Below are 21,608 nucleotides of genomic sequence, written 5' to 3' on the forward strand. Positions count from 1 at the left end.
TGTTGCATCCATTATATATAGACTGTAGCAATTTCAACACTGAGGACTAGAGGTTATAGGACACCCTAAGGCCCCAATTTATAAAATTTGACCACTAGATGGCACTGTGTTGTTTGGTGCAAGCAAGGGCCAGTGCCTTAGAGCGCATCGTGGCGGAATCTTGCTGGACAAACATGGCGGGGACCTAAGTAGGGATTCAACTGTGTAAGAGAAGTAGACATTTCTCGACTTTTTTTAAAATAAAAGTTAACATTGGTATGATAGTTCATGTATTTTTGCCTAGTATTCAAATCAGTGTTTTGTTTTAACTAAAAAGCTGTTTGTACCACTAGGAGGCACTAAATATTACACACTGTCCCTCAAAGGAGTGAAATGTAACACACGTTTTTTTGTTTTTCATTTCAAGGTTCAAACGAGGGAACCTAATCTGAAAATTTTACCACAACAAGGAGACACTGGAGGTTACAGGACCCCTTAATGAATGAAATGCAATTTTGGAGAACATATTTGCACGTGTCTTGGCTAGTCTTTTTCAGTTAAATATCTTCTCGTGATCTGTGAAAAATAACTAAGGAGATATTCTGGTTTGAAAACTTAACAAGGAGACTCTGGAGGTGGTGTGACACAATGAGGCGTAAACTTCACTTTTGCAAAACATTTGCATGTTCCTTGGTTTGTCGTGTTAACTTTAATACATTAGTGTCCTTTAGAGCACAACAAAGATGAATCCTGATCTGAAACCTTAACACGGTGACACTGGAGGTTATAAGACCCCTTGAGAAATGCAACTTTGGAAATTATATTTGCATTTTTCTTGGCTTGTCATTCTTAGTTTGATACTTTATGGGTGTCCTGTGAAATATAACAAAGGGAACCGAATCTGAAAACCTCACGACAATGAAACATTGGAGGTTACAGGACCCCTTAAGAAGTGAATAGCATGTTTTAATTGTTAGTTCCAATTCTTTTTCATGTCCAATGAAAAACAAGTAGGAGAACCAGATCTGAAAAGTTCATGACAATGAACCACTGGAGGTTACAGGATCCCTTAAGAATTAAAATGCAACCCTTGCAGAGAAAATTTGCATGTGCCATCTTCAATTAATACTTACGTTTCTAGCGAAAAACAACAAATGGGATTGCTGTTCTGAAAACTTAACAAGGAGACACTGGAAGTTACAGGACCCTTTAAAAGGAACGAATTATTCGGAGAACATATTTCTTTCCTCATATTTTTTAGTTTTATACTTTTGTGTCCTGTAAAAACAAACAACAAAGGAGAATCTAAAAACTAAACAAGGAGACACTGGAGGTGACAGGACCCTTTAAGGAATGAATTATTTGGAGAACATATTTAATTTTTTCTTTCGTCTTTTGTAGTTTTATAATTTTGTTTCCTGTAAAAACAAACAACAAAGGTGAATCTAAACTCTAAACAAGGAGACACTGGAGGTTGCAGGACCCTTTAAGGAATGAAGTATTTGGAAAACATATTTGAATATTTCTTGGTTCGTCTCTTAGTTTTATACTTTTGTGTCCTGTAAAAACAAACAAAGGTGAATCCCGATCTAAAAACTAAACAAGGAGACACTGGAGGTTACAGGACCCTATAAGGAATGACATTTTTTGGAGAACATATTTGAATGTTTCCTGGCTTGCCTTTTTTAGTTTAATACTTTAGTGTCCTGTAAGAACAAACAAAGGTGAATCCCGATCTAAAAACTAAACAAGGAGACACTGGAGGTTACAGGACACCTTACAGAAAAGGTCATTTTAATGGTCCCAAGTATTCCGAACAACTAAGTGTACACTCATGTAAAAGGAAACAAAAAGAAGGAGCAGATATGACCCAAAAACTCCATCACATCTCCAAATCCACTCACTCTTTAATCAAGACGGGATTACAAATTTTTCTCCAAAAAATCTGCAGTTTCAAAGGGCAAAAATGGTAAAACTAGTTCGACCTACTGAGGTCTTTAAAAACCCGTTCAAGTGCCGCCGGGAACATCCTGAACGTTTAAAGGCAGGTCTCTTTTTTTTGTCGTCGAAAGAGTGGGATGCCGAGACGAGGAGGTGAAACGATCAAAGAATAAAACACCAATGACATCATCAAACTACGAGAAATACAGCTCGGGTCCTAGACGCTAAAAAAATAAAAATAAAGGACGAGGAGAGGAAGAACAGAACGAGAAAAGGAGGATTCTGGAGGGAGGCGGCGGCGGGGGTCTGAATTGGCTGAACCATTTGGCCAAATGTTGTCCTTCCCTGAGTGGGTGGTGGTGGGGGGGGGGTGTTCATCCAAGTGCCGCTCGCTCTTGGGGGGCTTCAGTCTATAAGTACATCGTTTTTTTTCCAATTTCATTTAAATGTGGTCATTTCCTCCGTAAGCCCCGCCCATCCATTTTCTCCTGATTGGCACTTGTATGGATCGGGCTGGTCGGAGGAAAAAAAGTATCCGTCCGTCTCCTCCCGGTGCCCACCGATGGAGCAGAGGGCGTGGCTTTTAAGTGGATCCTCGGCGTGGGTTGAAAACGTCCCGAGACTCGAGTCTTTAGGAGTTCAGTTTGGACTTTTTGGAGGGCGGCAGAGGCTCGTCTTTGCTCTCCCCTTCGTCCTCCTCCTCTTCGTCCTCGTCTTCGTCGTCATCCGGATAATCCACAAGTCCCACTAATCCTCCCTGCTGGAGGAAAAAGAAAGACCTGTTTAAAAGATTTGACTTTTGTGTCCAACTGTAGATTCACACTATTAATTGATGGATACAATTGTGGAATCAACTATATACCGATGAGTATGACTGAGAGTTTGGAACATTTATGAATGGATACAACTGTGGCGTTCGTTATACTCAGATAGTAAAGGTAAGATCTTAAGCCCGAACCCTGACACGACCTGAAATTGGGGACGGGCCTGAAATGTCAATCATCAGTTTAGGCTTCAAAAAAAATTTTTTTTTTTTTTAAAATTAATCCACGGGCTCCTCACTCGCTGTTTTTTTTCCCCACCGCGCTGCTCTCTCTCTTAATTGCGAGCCTTTTTCAAAATCCACCTCTCCACCCGATCTTCCCTCTAATGGATAGATACTGTTGCATTTATTACAAATGGATAGAGAAAACCATGGTATCCACTATATATGGATGGGTACATTGCGGATTTACACTATATTTGGATGGACACAACTCTGGACTTACACTATATATTGATGGGTAGAAATTTACACATACTATATATGGATAGATACAACTCTGGACATACACTATATACAGATGGATACAAATGTTGCATCCACTATTTATGAATTGATACAACTGTGGATTTACACAATATAAGGATACAGTAGTGGCATCCACTATATATGGCTGGATACAAAGGTGGCATCTACTATATATGGATGTATAAAACTGAAACACTCCCATATTCCAAAGACATGTATTTCAGGTGAATTGGCCGGTCCAAATTGTCCCTAGGTGTGACTGAGCGAGTGAGTTGTCTGTCCCCGTGTGCCCTGCGATTAGCTGGCAACCAGTTCAGGGTGTCCCCTGCCCACTGCCCGATGACTGCTGGGATGGGCTCCAGCACCCCCGCGACCCTACTGAGGATAAGCGGTGCAGCTAATGAGATGAGATGAGATGAGAAAACTGAAACATTCAGTATACATGGGTAGAGAGAACTGTGGCATTTACTATACACTACCTTTTAAAGCTTGGGGTCGCTTAGAAATTTCCATTGTTTGAGGAAAGCAACTTATGATGGAAAAAGCTTTTTTTCTTTCTCAATGTCTCGGATATACTTGAAACTCGTTTGATTAGTAAAAACAAATGTTATTTTTCATTTAAAACGCAAATAAGTTGGTGACTCAAAACTTGTCAACATTAGTCCATATGGATACATACAACTGTGGACTTACACTCTATACAGATAGATAAAACTGTTGCAACACATATATATGGTTGGATACAACTGCGGATATACACTATACTCGAAAATATTTAACTGTGTCATCCACTATATAGGGATGAATATAATTGTGGACCTACACTATATATGTTGGATACAAGAGTTGCATCCATTATATATATATAGACTAGCAATTTCAACACTGAGGCAGAAAATAAAATGGGAACGTCTTAGAGGAATCAACTAATACACATGGGGCTTTTAAAACAAGCATCATTCTTTCCTGTACAACAGGTCCCACAGTGTTTTGCAGCATCAAAATATATCATATACTGCATAAACAGATTGGATTATGCTATAATGTACATATAGTTCCTACTTTTGCGAAAATTCATTTATAACGGGTGGTTATGGAATGAATTAATTGAAACTTGAGGGATGGGCAAAACAGGGAAAGAAAAAAACATCTATTAATCAACTCTCCCTCCTAGGGCTTCATGATTAACCGAAATCTAATTGATATTGCGATGTGAGTGCGATTGTGTAATCACAAGACACTGCGTTTTTTTAATAAGGATTTATAGTCCCATGTCTGCAGTTTTTCTCTCTTTATTATTCGAGTGATGGAGTGTTTGGCCAACTAGAATTGTTACAGTTTGGGTTTTAACGTTAGAGGCAAGTCTTAGCAGAACGAGCCAACAAAGGTGAGGCAGCGTGAGCAAAACAGCACGCTATGCCACACACCCACCATGTCAGCAGACAGCAACCCTAACAAAGCTCCCCAGACGAGGGCAATGTTTCTTAAGGTTAAAGCATGTCACAAAGATTAAGTACTCACACAAAACTAAACCAGCACCGAAAAAGTGATTTACTTTTAAAATCTGAAATTGCAATACTGGTCTGAATAATCATTGTTAGGTCGTTTTTTCAAAAATCGTGCAGCCCAACCCCCCCTCCTACCTTTGTGGTTACAGCCGATGCGGCGCCCGGGCTTCTGGTACCCGAGCTCGGCGATTCGGGTGAGCCGGGAGAACCGGGGTTGAGCGAGGGGGACGGGGGAGGGCTGGACAAGCCGCTTTTCGTCGAGCCGGAGAAGGAAAGTTTGAAGCTGGGGCTCTGCCGGCCCGACAAACTCGACTTCGCCAGGACTTCCTTGTCATCGGAATCTTTCACTGTGGGAGGAGATGGCCACATTTTAATGGTAGCTTTTGGCAATAATTGCACGAAAAATAGTTGTATACAAGACAACAGAGGTGTGAAAAGCAAGCGCTAGTAACTATAGGTTCCCATCACCCGCTATACCAGAGGTTGGCAAATTACGGCCCATCAGGCTTTTTCAACCGGCCTGCCAAACGAAAATACTCAAATATGCTCATGACTTATAGTAAGGAAAGTACTACTAATGTTTTTTGTGCCAACTTTGTCCCTATTGTCTGTGTGTCTACATGAAAAATACTTAAACAGAAATACTACAAAAATGGGACAAAATGACTAAAAAACGTAATTTAAGATTTAATTCCTAAACACAGTGACCTACTGTAGTATTTTTCTTTCAAGTAATACTATATAAAAATTAAATTAAAAAAATAATACAGAAATATTACAAAAATATTAAACACATTCTTAAAATACTACTATGTAAATACTACATTCTACAGAAATACTACGAAATTTTACGACAGAATACTACAAAAATATGACAAAATTTCTAAGAAACGTAATGTAAGATTTAATTCCTTAAAACAGTGACCTACTGTAGTAATTTTCTTTCAAGAAATACTTTAGAAATACTTAAAATTGAAAAAAATATACTACTACAGTATTACTATAAAAATACTACAGAATTATAAAAATACTAAAGACATTCTTAAAATAATACTATGTAAATACTACATACTACAGAAATACTACGAAATTTTACGACAGAAAAACTACAAAAACACCAGAAAAATGTTACAAATATACTGTAACAATTCATCCATGGAAATACTACAAATATACTACAAAAATACTGTGTAGGAATACAACAAAATACGAACTGCAAAAATACTACAGAAATATAACTACAGTAATACTACAAAAATATAGCCTACTTCAAAAATATGACTGCGGAAATACGACAAAAATACCAAAAAATACAACTGCGGAAAAACTACAAAACAAAAACTATACAAAAACAAATCTAAAGCAATAGAACACATAGATGACTGCATGTGTATTTATTCATGAATGAAAAGATTGAGGATAGGTCTCAAGGATGGGCCCTTTGCCCCCTTTTTTTAACACAATACGGCCAGCGACTCTATATAGATGCACATCACTGCGCTAGAACTGTACTATCCCTTTGCGGTTCCCACAACAGGACAGATTCGTATACCGGGAGTTCTAATGTATGTGAAAATGAACTTGCATTTCTTCCTCTCCATAAACTTGCTTATGGGTTCCATGAGGTCCTCCTCGCTCTTCATCTTCTCCGAGGGACGCACCACGGCCTCGCCGTCCTCGATGTCCTCCTCGTCCGTGTTGAACCACATCTCCTCCTCGTCCTCTAGGGTGCGGGCGTCCCGGCGGAAGCGGTGGTTCCTCAGGATGGAGCGCATGCTAACAAAGGAGGATTTTACATGTTAAAAGTAAAATTGATGAATACTTCGAATGAACCCGCATTTCTTCCTTTCCAATATTCATAGATTTAACAGTACGGATATATAAATATATAAATATAATATGTGTATTTTCTTTTATCACACACTCAGAGTGAGTGATAGGCATAAGTTATGTGTGAATGTTGGGAAGAGTAAAGTGATGATGCGTTCACGTGATGGAGTGGGCATGGCGTTAGAAATAAGGTTGCATGGACAGGTGCTGGAAGAAGTTGAAAGCTTTAGGTACTTGAGTTGTAATATGGCTGCAGTTGGCATACCTGCCAACTTTTGAAAGTGAAAAAGCCTAGTCGCTCGGGTCCAGGTCCGGGGGGGTGCTGTTCATCTTAGAAATTCCCCATTTCACTTAACTGACTTCAGCACATATTTAAGCAATAAACAAACTAAAGCCTAAATCTCAATATATCATGCAAACAATTTCACTGGCACATTTCTAAGTGTCACTGCTCCAATGAATCAATCACTTCTCAAAGTGAAGCAAGGGACACCAGAGTCAATTGAACATGCGAGGCCAAAAGATTTTTATTCTCTGAAAAGCAGATAATAAGGGACTGAAAAGCCATAAACATGCGTGGGTTGATTACCTTTAGCAAAATTAATGATATCCAAATGTTCTACATGTTATGCAAGCTACAGCCTAATCATTAATTGTTCTCTATTGTGCATTGTTTTGATTTTTTCAACTGTTCTTTCGAATGGGTCACACTGTGGCACTTGTATCCAGATGATGTCATCATCATTTTCCAAGTCATCAGGCTGCCAAGCCCTTTGGTCGATAGACTTGCCCGGATACGCACACAGACTGGCAGTGCTGATATAGCCGTTGTTTGAAATGGTACTTTGTCTCCATCTTGCGGTGGAATGTTTTTAGGATTTTATTTTTTTTAAGAGAAAACCGTAGTTTCTGTGATGGCACCGTATCACTGTAGTGGGTTAAAGAAAACCGTACTCATTACGGCAAAACCGTAGTACTTGGCAGATATGAGTTGGTGGAATGGAGTGCGAGGTATTGCAGTGAATCGAGGAAGCAAGGTTTTGGATGCTCTGAGGAGAGTGATGAGCAACAAAAGTATGAGTATGGATGTTAAGAGGGGACCGTATGAGAGTGTGATTGTGTGTTGTATGGTGCAGAGACTTGGAGCCTGAATGCAGATTTGAGAAGGAAATTAAATGTTTTTGGGAAGAAGTGTTTGAGGAGTATGTTAGGAGTGACAAGATTGAATAGATTGAGAAATGAAATTGTGAGAGATAGAACTGGAGTAGTAGTGGGACAGAGCAAGGGTGTGGATAAGAGAGTACTCGGTTGGTTTGGAAACATGGAGAGAATTGATGAGGAGCGAATGTTGAAGAGGATCTACAGAGCAGAAGTAAACGGAAGGAGACCAAGAGGAAGGCCGCGATTGACATGAATGGATGGTGTTATGAGTGCACTGCAGGAAAGAGGTCTAAATATAGTGGAAGCTAGAGCTCTTGTTGGCGATAGGAATGAGTGGAGAGGTGTTGTGAAAAGATAGTGGGATGTTTAGACGTGTTCTAAGGGATGGGCAGGGCACCCGTATGATGCAGCAGGGGTAAACCAGTGAAAGCTGTCGGGCCCTACTGTTGAACAAGAGTGTGTTGTGTCACCCTGACCCGAGTGACATGGCCGCTTTCTGGTGTCCCGCTTCATCTGGAGGGACGAAAGCGTGACCAACTTGGGTGCCGAGGTGCTTAACTTGTTTGGGTGCTTGGGCATTTGGGTTGGCCATGGTCCAAATATTTTTGTGTGTTTTTTGCTGCTTTTTCCCTTGTTTTATTGTCTTTGTTTTTGTATGCGTTTGTCTTGCCGTCGAGGGATATGACCAGGGAGGATAGATAGATTTTATTTTGAAAGAGTTTCAAATCACAGCCGCAACTCGCATCATTGAACATCTCCAAGGTCGTTCTAAGAAAAAACAGTACATATTTCTCATCTTTGTATTTTTGATTTAACACAAAACGAGAAATTGTCCTACCTGTCTAGCTTGGGGTTGTCCTGCCGCTCGCGCTGCTGTTCATAGCGCAGCTTCAGTCCCTTGAACGTCTGGACGTAATCCACGTCCTCCAGGGCTTTCCAATAATTCTCAATTATGTGAGCGGTGAGCGACTTCACGTCCTCCTAGGAGCAATGGAAAGAGAGAAGAGGGGGAAGGGGATACAAACCAATTGGGAGGAAAGGGAGGGGAAGGGGGAACACCATACAAATTAGTTTGCGATTAAATTATTGCTATCGTAGAACCCTGGGATATAGCGACCACTTAACGACATTTCTACTCTACAGTGTGGCCTGTCTTCACAGCATTTTCCCTGTTTTACAATATCAACAACAAATTATTTTGAGTGCCTGAAAACTAATAAAACCAACTCTGGGATGTGCGTGCATATGACGAGTGCTGTCGCTAAGAAGCCTGTCTGTTATTGGTCAAAGTCAGATCATTCCGGTCCGCTATAAGTTTGCGCCACAGCATCATGAGAATGCAGATATGCTATCAGTCAAACTCACTCCCACAATGCCTTTTGCCCTCTTTGTTCCGTTCAGATGAAGTCGGTAAAACAATAATGTTGGTTTCCTACTGTATTCATTCGCTATGATGCCAAAGGGACAGGCAAAAACATGACAACCAAGGTAAGTGAGCTTGCCAGTATCAAAACACACAAAGAGGGCACACAAATTGCTGCACTAAGTTGCATGGACAGAACCAATCGATGATCGGGTCTATTATTAAAATAAAGTGGCGATTAAGGCAAAGAAATATTCCAAGGGCATGAGAACACTCGTAAGACCAGTTTTATTTCCAATTCCCCTTGGCCCTCCCTTTTTCCTTTATGCTTCCACCACGGAACTCTACTCGACCGGCTTAAGTCACGTCACACCAAAGCTAAATAAACTTTAATTTTTCCTTTACATGTATTTTTAATGTTATATGATCACAGGCACATTATTACATATATGTAGTCAGTGTCTGAAATATCGTCTTCCCGGATGCCCGGGGTGTGCATCTTTTACGTCGGGCGTACAACTTACACAATGTCTCTGCCCGGGTGGCAGACAACTTTTTCAAGAAAAAAAAAAATCTTTATTTTTTTCAAATCAAACGTTTGCTTTATTCCAATTCGTTAGGCAGTTTGCATACTCAGCAGCCAATCAGAAGCCTGCATCGGATAACTTGGTGCTTCCGGACTTTCTCGAGCGTTATAAAGTCGTGCATTTGCATATCATTTTCCAAAGTAGGTGCACAGAGAACACAAGAAAAACAGATAAGTGGTTAGGAATAAAGCCAAAACCTCAGCCCCAGAAGAAAAGTTCAAAAGAAGCTAATAAAACGTAAACGTACATTAAAAGCATCGTGGAAAGAGGAGTTCACGTGGCTTGCAGCAGCCGACGCAACGAAAAACATTGCATGAATGAAGATGAGTAAATACAGGTACATACTAATGGCAGATGGAAAACAGCGATGTCATATACATGCAATGAATGTTATAATTAGATCTATAATAAACTTAATTTTAAAGTGTTGTTCTGTTATATATTCTGATTATCAATCCTTAACACTTTGCAACAATGTTTTTTTTTTTTTTTTAAGATTAGTCGTCTTATTGCGTTTCAAGTTGTGAAAAATGGGGCAGGCAACTTTATGGCTTGGGCAGGCAACTTTTCAGAGTTGTCTGCCCTGGTGTCCGGTAACTTTTTGTCATGAGTTTCAGACACTGATGTAGTACTTACTATACAGGACTGTCTCAGAAAATTAGAATATTGTGATAAAGTTCTTTATTTTCTGTAATGCAATTAAAAAAACAAAAATGTCATACATTCTGGATTCATTACACATCAACTGAACTATTTCAAGCCTTTTATTATTTTAATATTGCTGAATTTGGCTTAGAGCTTAAGAAAACTCAAAAATCCTATCTCAAAATATTAGAATATCATGAAAAAGTATACAAGTAGGCTATTCAACTAATCACCTGAATCATCTAATTAACTCGAAACACCTTGCGAGGGTTTCCTGAGCCTTAAAAACACTCAGCTTGGTTCAGTAAACTAAATCACAAGTATGGCGAAGACTGCTGATCTGACTGCTGTCCAGAGGACCATCATTGATACCCTCCTGATGGAGGGTAAGACACAAAAAGAAATGTCTCAAAGAGCAGGCTGTTCACAGAGTGCAGTTTCAAAGCATATCCACAAAAAGTCTGTTGGCAGGGAAAAATGTGGCCGGAAACGCTGCACAACCAAGAGAGATGACCGCAGCCTTAACAAAATTGTGAAGAAGAGCCGCTTCCAGAATTTGGGGGAGCTTCAAAGACAGTGGGCTGAAGCTGGAGTCCAGGTATCAAAAGCCACAGTTCACAGACGTGTCCGGGAAATGGGCTACAATAGCCGTATTCCCATGGTCAAGCCACTTCTGAACTCAAGACAACGGAAGAAGCGTCTGACTTGGGCTATGGAGAAGAAGCACTGGACAGATGCAGAGTGGTCCAAAGTCCTCTTTTCAGACGAAAGCAAGTTTTGCATTTCATTTGGAAGTCAAGGCGCCAGAGTCTGGAGAAAGGCTGGAGAGGAGCAAAATCCAAGTTGCTTGAAATCCAGTGTGAAGTTCCCACAGTCAGCAATGGTTTGGGGAGCCATGTCAGCTGCTGGTGTTGGTCCACTGTGTTTCATCAAGTCCAGAGTAAATGCAACTGTGTACCAAGAGATTTTAGAGCACTACATGCTTCCATCTGCTGAAAAGCTCTATGGAGATGAGGATTTCATTTTCCAGCATGATCTGGCACCTGCCCACAGTGCCAAAACCACCAGTAACTGGTGCACTGACCATGGCATCACTGTCCTTGATTGGCCTGCTAATTCCCCTGTCCTGAACCCCATCGAGAATTTGTGGGGTATAGTTAAGAAGAAGATGAAAGACACCAGACCTACAAATGCAAATGAGCTGAAGGCCGCTATCGAAGCATCCTGGGCATCAATAACACCTCAGCAATGCCACAGGCTGATTGCCTCCATGCCACGCCGGATTGATGCAGTAATCCGTGCAAAAGGATTCCCAACCAAGTACTGAGTGCATCAATGGACATTTTCAAATGTTTGATTTAGTTTTGCTGTTATAAAATTATTTTTTTACTTGGTCTGAGGAAGTATTCTAATATTTTGAGATAAGATTTTTAAAATTTTTTCAGCTGTAAGCCAAAATCAGCAATATTCAAATAATAAAAGGCTTGAAATACTGTAGTTCAGTTGATGTGTAATGAATCCAGAATGTATGACATTTTTGTTTTTTTAATTGCATTACAGAAAATAAAGAACTTTATCACAATATTCTAATTTTCTGAGACAGTCCTGTATACTTTGGTAGTATTTTAATGTTCTTATCTGAGCTACCATGGGTTCGAAGTCAATTACCATCGGAGGTTTCTATCCCCCGCGGTACGTCAATTTCAATTAGCGATCGAACCTCAGAACCAAGTCGCATCCCGGGTGTGTACTGTACACCTCATTAAGGATCGCGATAAGAAACGAAACACTCACCACACGGACGTACTCAAACATCTCGATGATGGCCGAGTTCATGAGGTTATAGCGCGAGCCGTTCTTGAGGAAAGCCTTGACCACGGGCTCGAAAAGGAAATTCCTCATGATGTAGCGGTTGTAGAATTCATCTTTCAGGCCAATGATTCTCCGCATGAAGCGCAGGGCACCTGGCCGAGACGGAAAGGAATTCAGAGGCCGTCGAGGGCTAGGATTTAACGCGGGGACTCACATAGTGCCAAGAAAGCGTGCTGGGAGGCGGTGAGGACCAGAACCCTCCTGAGGATGTCCTTGTTGATGATGTAGTTCTTGATGTGGTAGGTGTGGTGCTCCACGCAGAACGTTAGCAGTTCTAGAATGAGGGCTAAGAGCTGCGACGTTTGGAAGTCGTCTGAGAGCAAAAGAAGATTGGTTGATGCGTTGTGAATTAGGCCCTCGCTCACACAAACATCCGACGTACCTTTACTCGGCTTCTCCTCGGTGGTGTTGGCCAGTAGGGGCGCTGACAGGACGTGCATACAGTGTTTGTAGAAAAAGCTCAGGAACTCCGTCTTTTCCGTTTTCTGCATCAGAATACATATTAGGTTATATTCAGGGATGCACTGAATTTTCGGCCGAAAACTAACCCAAAATCAAATTTTGGGTTCCGGTTGAAAGAAATCATGAAACGGGAGAAAAAAAAAAGAATGCTTTTAAAATTTGAGGTTGATATGACCTCAAGGTGAAGCGAGCTGTTCGCAGCTGGTTTTCATTCGCGGGTTGAGTTTGTACACGACGCTGCTCCTTTGTTTTGTGTTTTTTTCATTTTGGACACGAAAAGGAAGGAGAAGGAAGCTTTAACCAACAACACATTGTCTCACAAGCTCGTGTGACCATTTGCCTCCACGTTTATGTTAGCCACTGGCAAACTTTAGCTAATGTTTACATGCTAAAGCTAGAGAGAAAACTTGTTACAGTGGAGTAGTTCAAATTCGTAAACACGTACTCTGTGTATGACATTCCGTCTATTTATTCTTGGCTGGCACAAACTGTTTTCATTCACAGATAGTCGTACCTTCGCTAAAGTGTACAAGCTAACACTAAAAATCTAACTTAGTACAGTTCAGCAGTTTGACGTTTTAAATATGTACTTCGTGTGTGACATTCAGTTAGTTCTTCTTCTAAGCGGATTGGGCAGCGCAAAGCTATATCTGGCGAGAAAGTGTCTTTTTTTTAACTTTAGCTTATATGCAAGTTGGATTCATTTGGTGTATCATCATCATCAGTGCCCTCCTACTCCAGTTTTCTTGTCACTATTCACTCAGTCTGTTAAAAACTATAATGCCCAAAAATATGTTTTAGAAATAGGTACTGTAACAAGTCATTTATTTTTCAGGTATGACTTTAAAGTAGAATTAACTTGATCGTGTTTTGTTGCATTTTAGATCTGGAAGCAGTTTTACTTTCTTCTGTTGCCTGAAATAATTTATTTTAAAATACTTTTTTAAGTAGTTATACAAGGATGTAATAAATAAAATAATTAGCATCTACTAATGTGGACGCCATTTTCTGTTTTTTTTAGCTAGTCATTGCAAAAAAAGTATTATCAGAGGCCCCATTTTAGCTTTGGGGCCAAAATTTTCCATTCAGAGGCAACCCTATTGTATTATACATGACCCCTGGATTTAAAACCAGTTTTGTTAAACTTTTGCTGGGGTACGATGTCAAAACAGACAAAAATAAGAAATTAACTCACATTAGCGGTAGCCAGCATGTTTTCTGGGTCCACCAGAGTTCGGAGCAGACCCATCAGCTGCACGGCCCCTCCTAACTCGGGGTCGGTGTCACAGATCATGTGTTCTATGATGAGGTTTATCAGTAGGATGTCCTGGAAGATAGTAACAACACATTTGTTATTGGTTTGAATTGTATTACTTTGTTCTTCAAAGTAAAAACAATGATTTTATCACGATTTCATTTAAAGATGATTTTTCACTTTTTTTTTAATTTTTTTATTTTAAGTATAACATAATATTAAAAGCTGTTTTTTTTAAAAAAAAGTTCTAATATAAAGATTTTTTGTTAAAACAAGCATGGGATGAGACAAATTCAATAGGGATTAAATAAATGAACCGAGTCAAGTCATGTTTATTTGTGACGTTCTTATTTACAATGAGTCTCAAATGGCTGCACACCTACTACAGACCATTATGACACCATCCCCCAATCTAAAGCCTACATGAGGGCAAGGAAAAACTCAACCTCAAGATGAGGTAAATGAAGAAACCTTGAGAAAGGACTGCACGAGGTCATCCCCTTCCAAGATGACCAAGCTCCAAATAATACACAGATATTGTCAACGTGGAAAAATAGGTCATTCATAAGCTATAGAATAGAAATGTGTTTTCAGCCTAGATTTAAAAAGTTCCACTGAGGCTGCATATCGGACAGCCAAAATAAATGTACCAGTTCTTTTTTTAAATGAAGAAAACACATTTTGTCAAATGGACAATCTACAAATGCTGAAGTCCAGACCTATCCAGTCATTAAATAAGTCTTCAGATGTGTCCTATTTTGCTTTCCAGAGCCAATGAAATTACATGTTATGAATCCATAAGCCCAAAAACATGTTTGTCTTGATAATTCAAAATCAACTGCGTCTTCTTTTGCAATCATTAAAAATGTTTCTCTAATGCTAGCTGCTGCATTAGCCGCTAACAACAGTATCAATGTTAGGACAAATCAGCGTTGAATACCAGAAAGAATCAAGTGATAACTGATGTATTTTGCATTAGTCGGAGAAAACTCACGTCGTCGTTCTGCTGCGACTCCTGCATGACGAATTCCCGTACCATGGAGGGGTTGTACTCCACCAGGTAGGAGAAGATATCGGTGGCCGCCCCCCGCACCTGGACGTCATCCAATCCCTGCGTGACAAGCAAACGTTGCGTTGGCTTCATTAGTAAGAGGTCGACAAGAGCAATTCTGCTTCTTTGAACTGCTTCTACAAAATAATAAAAACCAAGTGGCTGCAGCTTCTTTTACAGTGGACAACCAGGATACAGCATCCCCACCATACAACAATTACACTTCACGGTGTGGAATACAATGTTTTTTTTTTGGCCCCTTCTTTACAGCTATTAGGAATTGAGTTTCACATCTCACCAGTATGACCTCCAGTGCGGGAAGAATCCCCATATTGGACAGCGTCTTGAAGAAGGCATCTCTGTTTTGAGGTTGTAATGTTTGTGAGAACGCGCAGAACTCTTTCAAGAAGTTCACCTGAACGGGAAAAATATATTTATACGTTGACCCGATCGTCTGCTCGCTGTGTACTCAAAACTAAATTCTATCCTACCAGTTCGTGTCTTTTGTCGTCGTCTGTAGCTTCGTCTGTCAGCTGTGCAAAGAGATCAGTCAGGAACTTCTCGTCGTCCTGTCGTAGAACAAAATCAAGTGGTGACTGTCGACAAAGAATTCATAAGAATCTATGGAAATGTGTTCAGTTTCAAAAAGTGGCTCAAATATGGATATACAAGAAATCTTACATACATATTTCCTAGATATAATTTTGTAAACTGACCTATTCATTTTGTGCAAAATGTTACCCTTTAAAAAGGTACGCTGTGTAATATTTGACAAATAGATGGCATGGTAATGTCTCATGCGCGCAAAAATGAGTGCCAAATGAGCACAGCTTAGCAGCAAGATGCAAGACAAATAAGTCGGCAATTACTAAGTTACTATGGATTGGAGTGTGAAAGAACTAGGACGATTTATAAAAACTAACAACAGTATAATGGTTCATGTATTTCTGCTTAACATTCAAATCAATGTTTTTTTACTGAAATAAGTTCCACTAAGAAGCACTAAATTTTACACACAGTCCCTATAAATTACAAGAAATTAATTGCATATTTGCATTCTCGTACCTGATTTGAGGAATACAAGGCCACAAGAGGGCAGCAACGACCCTCGTTTTTTATAATTGGCACTTAAAATGACCATTGCTTAAAATAATCATTTTAAAACAAAATAATGCAAAAATAAAAGACCTCGTTCGATGATTTACTCAGCAAAATTGTGTCATTGGTGCATTCTCCTGGTGCAAAGGTCACCAACGTGGTGCCTGCGGGAAACAGGTAGCCTCCTAAGAACACCCGAGTAGCCCACGTAAATTTTGGAAAATAGCTCACCAGACATTGTAATGTTCTAGGAAATTTGATTTAAAAATTACATGATGTTTAAATGGTTGACTAAGCCTATTTTAACCCTGTGTCCAATAATGACAGCCTGTGATAGCATAGTCATTTGAAAAAAAATTACCAAAATAGTAGCAATTTACACTAATCACCAACAAAAAGAATTGCTCACAGCTTCAAAAAGCTTGATGACCCTTGTTCTAGTGCGCTAGTGTCTTAACTTGCTTGTCCTTTAAGACTACCACACCACTAAAATAATCAACTTGTCCTGAACTTCACCCGGGGCAACAACGTTCAACTCGCAGTTTTTTTTTAAATCGCAAGTTTACACAACACTTCTCGGTCTCTATGGAGACAACCACTCACACTTTACACACAAAGTCACGTGGTGAGGAAAGAAAGACCAAACAACAGGAAAACGATTAGCAGACGATTGCCGTTTTCAAAAAATACACTGTAATCAATTAAAGTTTGTATGGATTTAAGAATGTATAGATGAATCCATTCCATAAATGAGCCCTAATCCGAGCTCACCTGAAGCATTCCCACAATCTCCACCTTGTTGAAGAAGATGAAGGAGTGCAAGGTGGACAGCATGTTCTCCTCAAAGACGGAGGGCGTGGGCAGAACCATGTCCTGGATGTACTGTACCCGGTACGTCTGATGAATCTTCTGCCGCAGTTCAGGGTCCGAAATGGGGATGACTTCCTTGAAACGAGCGGTCTTGGTGAGGAACTCGCGGTGCCTCCGAGGCTGTTGGAGCGCCGGGTCGTACTCCAGGCAGCCAATGACGTCCATGATGCACTCGTCCGAGAACATGACCTCGAAGAGCGCCGTGCGGTTGAGGAGGAAAATGCCTTTGATGATTTCGTACAGGTGGTGCAGTCCTTCGCGGTTCTCCAGGTCCTCGCACACGCGGAACACTTCCAGGAGCTTTCGAATGTAGCCCTCGTTCTCCACCGCCAGGGCCAGTTTCTCGCGCCGCAGCGCCGAAGGCAGCGAGGACGCCACCAGCTCGGCCAAGTCTTCCAGGCGGTTTAGCTCACAAGGTGGCAGCTCCAGGCCCGGCGACGACATGTCGTCAAAGCGCTCTTCTTCCAACTCGTCCACCACATCTTGGGTGATGTCCACAGATGGGTCCTTCCCTTGCACCTTAGATTACCAAAATAGAAATATATTGCCAAACCAAAACATGTAAAAAAGCCAAATCACATGCTAATGCAGCCTGAAAAGCAGTTAAAAATTGAATACAGTAGACACCTGGCATACGACGACCACGATGTACATAGGTTTCACTTTACGGTGTGGGGTAGGATCATTTTGAGGCCTCTCTTTACGGCCTTTTCTAATTAATCGACATCAACAGAAAATTATTTTGCATGCCCTAATCAAACTTAGCGGTCTTTATGCCTATGACGAGTTACGTCTGCAACATGGTCGTCTGTTTTGGTTCGAAATCATCCAAGATGCTGATATGTTATTGGTTTTTGTCACCACCGGCTGAACTACTTCCAAGAGTGCCTTTCACTTAATTCAGTTGTGGCTCTTGTGCGTTTCATAAAGACTTTGCTCATTCGAGATACAAACCTGTATTTTATTGTACTGAATTTATTTGCTACGAGTCCCAAGGCATGCATTGATACCCAGGGGAGAAGCAAAATCATGATAACCATCCGGACAAAGCTTGTGATTACCAAGAAGTACTAAGGCACATGCAGTGTTAAGATTCATGGCCGTAACCAATCGTTGATATGGACAATTATATACAATAAAAAGTTATTAAACAAGACCTTCTAACCCTAAGGGCATGACAAACCTAACAAGTGGATGTTTTGAAATCGGTTTCATCTTTTATCTGCCGTCAAGTCTCCCCTCTGCATCCACCTGCTACTCAACTTGACCACCTCAAATCACACCAAAGGTATATAATAATATTTATATATTTTGTTTTTTTTCCTTTACATATATTATACTATGTATATCCATGTTATTGGATCATATACACATATAACATATACAAGGGTTTTATTCTTATTTTTTTATCTAGGGTAGTAGAGTTTGGAATAGATTAGCTAAATACCATAGGTTCGCTTTACAATCCCCACCTAAGAACAGATTCATGCCGGATCCTGGGGGTCTACTGCATATACAAAGACATAATTGAAATAACAGCCAAATAAAGAAAGGTGGCAAACAAAAAGAGGAGTTTAGCAAACCTGGCAGATTTTCTCCCAGATCTCATCACAGCCGGCTTTCTCCTGGAAACTCAGAGCTAAATCGTAGTTTTCAGCCTCCGACCAAACGATAAGCGTGTCCTGACAAAAGAGGAAGGCAAAGCCTGCGTGTCAACATGAAAATAAAAATAGTTGCACAGCACTCGAGCTTCCCCAAAAATACACCAACCTGCTGTTTCTGGTACGCTGTGTTTGTGTTTATTTTGGACTCCAGCAGTAGAGAACCTTGAGGACGACAGCCAAAACAAATCAGAATCGCGTTGGCGGGAGGTACATAGTAACTAGAGCAAACTACTTTTTCATTTTTAACTGTAACATATCTAATGATGCTGCTTTCCTGGTAAAAATAGAATAAAGTTATAAGCAGTGACAGCCAACCTGATTGCCTTGAATGTTCTGGTAATTTTGAAATATGGATAAACTAAATTAAATGCGTGGGACAAAAAAAAACACTTGAAACACTTGAAAACATAACTTTCAGGTTACAGCATGCTAACATTTTAAATTGATACACAACTCTAAACATTAAATAAATGCATTACTTTCAGTTTGACTATTTTCTCAATGTAGAAATTGTATGTACTTGATGGCTGATATTGGCCAGTTGTCAATATTGGATTGTGACACCGTGACATTCAGGAGCCTGTATTCATATTTCTACTGTATATTTAAAACAAAGACTAACAGACTTTGTGACAGTCTCAGCCCTAAAGCTATCCCCATCCTAAACAACCCACAAAATTATATTGACAATATGTATAAAAAAATGTAGATTCATATTTTATTTATTCATTCTTATTCATGCAAAAAAATGCTGCTAATGTCATTGTACTATTTTTAGATACAACTTAAGCCAGTCTACAAAGCCTTTTAAATACTGACTATATTTCCTGAATTTGTATTTTACATACTCCAATATATATATTCTAACAATTTTGTGTACTTGACGGCTCTGGGGATTTCTGTGATTGCATAGTTCTCCTTAGACACAAGTCAACACCTATTTAAGTATTTCCTGTGACTACGCTTTGCAGAGTTGCAATAGCTGTCAAGGTGTGCACATGCATGCATACAAAAAGTTATTCACTGTTGCACGACCTTGTAAATATTGTATTTCTTCCACAAAGTTCCCTTTTATGTATTTCTTTGAAGTCGTACATGTGTATTCTTAAGTGTCACGTCAAATCTCGTTGAAAACAATGCACACTACGTTGTAATGTTTGTGAATGAAGACCATTCTATTTTGTTCTGGATGTAGGACAATTGTATATAGTATTTCACGACAATTTTGATAGGGAGCGGAAAGTATACTTACTCCAATATACATTTTGTGTACTTGGTGGCTCATGGGGAGTGTGGTGTAGGGTTAACTGTTATTGTATGACACGAGTCAGCATCTACTCAAGTAGTTCATGTAAATACTTCTTGCAGCGTTGCAACGGCATGCAACCAAAAAAATAAAAATCTCACCATCACTCTCAGCTCGCACCAGAAGAGACGTGCCTTTCAGTCGATCCACATAACTGGACGAGACATGCCCGGTACCGCGATCGTCCCATTGTCTGTCCTCGTTGAGGGTATAAACTTTGACACGTCGCCGAGTGTCCGTCATCCTGACAGGTGGTCGTTAAGTGGTCTCCCCCCTCCAACCCTTACTGGGCTGTTCCAGGGTAACCTTTTTCACCTTAGTGACGCCACAACGTCCCAGTCCACCTTTCGGAACCGGCCCAAACAATCGATCGCCACAGCGTTACTATATTAACACCGTATTTTAATGAACATATCATAAGCCACCACCAAAGAGTGGCGATCACAAGAAATGATAAATGCACATAGCGAAGGGGGTGATAGTTTGCGCAACACCGCGAATTATTAATATTAATCACATGTCAGTAGATGTGAGAACAAAAAAAAAGGCATCAATTTCCTCACTTAACACTTCGCCGTTGTTGTGCACACAAACGTTAGCAAACACCAAAGCTAACCAGTTCGCTCGCTTCCATATAATCCAAATTCGTTTCGTATCGTAACCGCGTACACGGTATAACAACCCGAAAGCATTATTATCATGACAATTGCATGACGAATATCGAATGAATTCCCATCGGGGATGATGTTTGTAAATACGACTCGAAATGCGCCAGCCGGCTAATGCTAGCTGCTATTCCTTCCCAAAGTGTTCCGCCATGTTCTGGCTCGGGGCCGCGGAGAGAAAACTCTCTCCTTCTTGGAGCGTGTACATCACCGAAAGGAGATTCGAATTAATAAATCGTGAGCGTTAAAGTATCCCGAAAGTTTGACTGCACACCGTGTTGCTATTTGTCATTCATTCCCGACGTATTGCACGGATATTTGCTAACAGTCCTCCGTAAGTATTCCGCCATCTTGGGCCCTAACAGGCTGTACGGGGTTTCCAGCACAGCAACAACAGGGCAGCCCGCCACATTTAAAGAGACAGTATATGACGGGAATTATTTTCTCGTGATTACGAATTGTCAAGGAATTACTCACTATTTTTGAGTAAGAATATTTAAAAATGAATGCTATAATTAGATTTTTGTAGAGGTTGGCGTCTTTTGGCAACTTCAGTCGAAGTGTTTGTTTGTTTTTTGGGATAGAGCCGTGATTGGGTGTTACCTGGGCAAATGTGGCAAAATGGCAGCGCCCTGAGGTGGATTTTATGGTGAGGTTTTCTTAAAGTGACAGTGTGTTTTATTTGACCACTTGATGTCACCGTGTGTCTCAGTGCAACTGAATACAAGTGCTAAAAAGTACAAGGAAGAATGCAAACTATGGAGACTGAAACAGTGACCAAAACGCATCATTATACAAATCGTTTTTGGTTACACATATTATAATGACGGCTACTTTTTAGGGGAGGCTCATGTTGTTTATGTCTTGGACTATAATTTAAAAGAAACATTTATGTGATGGTTCTTGTGTATTATTCCCCACACTCCATCATAATCGTCTATAAAGGATTTAAATAAGCAATTAGTTTTATATTATTCCATATTTGATCTATTAGCGTGTATATAGAGTGACCATGATATAGAACTAGTCTCACTAGAAAAAGACATTTCTCAATGTTTTG

At 40.2% G+C, this 21,608-nt stretch overlaps 1 protein-coding gene across 5 annotated transcripts; it reads right to left on the reverse strand.

Annotated features, from left to right (window-relative positions):
* Window positions 1–1,744: 1,744 nt before the first annotated feature.
* ppp4r3a (protein phosphatase 4 regulatory subunit 3A) lies at window positions 1,745–20,923 on the reverse strand. Of its 5 annotated transcripts, none has more exons than XM_088325031.1 (15): window positions 19,985–20,923; window positions 18,684–18,739; window positions 18,497–18,595; window positions 16,815–17,432; window positions 15,437–15,514; window positions 15,244–15,360; window positions 14,889–15,005; window positions 13,835–13,966; window positions 12,560–12,662; window positions 12,332–12,490; window positions 12,100–12,269; window positions 8,549–8,688; window positions 6,305–6,495; window positions 4,855–5,066; window positions 1,745–2,680 (listed from the first exon to the last, which is right to left on the reverse strand). In XM_088325031.1, the coding sequence occupies exons 1-15, from the start codon at window positions 20,124–20,126 to the stop codon at window positions 2,552–2,554; spliced, it is 2,463 nt and encodes an 820-aa protein (XP_088181157.1). In that variant the 5' UTR covers window positions 20,127–20,923; the 3' UTR covers window positions 1,745–2,551. The 5 variants fall into 5 exon arrangements, with proteins under 5 accessions (XP_088181157.1, XP_088181158.1, XP_088181156.1 ...); XM_088325032.1 differs by having other exon boundaries at window positions 1,745–2,677; window positions 8,549–8,691; XM_088325030.1 differs by having other exon boundaries at window positions 8,549–8,691.
* Window positions 20,924–21,608: the final 685 nt, after the last annotated feature.

The sequence above is a fragment of the Urocampus carinirostris genome, chromosome 20 (genome assembly GCF_059441175.1).
Source record: "Urocampus carinirostris isolate Australia breed hairy pipefish chromosome 20, RoL_Ucar_1.0, whole genome shotgun sequence".
In the NCBI taxonomy this organism is placed as follows: Eukaryota; Metazoa; Chordata; class Actinopteri; order Syngnathiformes; family Syngnathidae; genus Urocampus; species Urocampus carinirostris.

Excerpts from the sequence above, each read along its gene's own strand:
- ppp4r3a (XM_088325028.1), bottom strand. The coding sequence starts at position 20,126 with ATGACGGACACTCGGCGACGTGTCAAAGTTTATACCCTCAACGAGGAC. Across the intron at positions 15,361-15,436 it reads ACGACAAAAGACACGAACTG|GTGAACTTCTTGAAAGAGTT; the intron begins GTAGGATAGAAT and ends TTTCCCGTTCAG. Across the intron at positions 8,692-12,099 it reads TGTTTGAGTACGTCCGTGTG|GAGGACGTGAAGTCGCTCAC; the intron begins GTGAGTGTTTCG and ends CATTGCTCCTAG.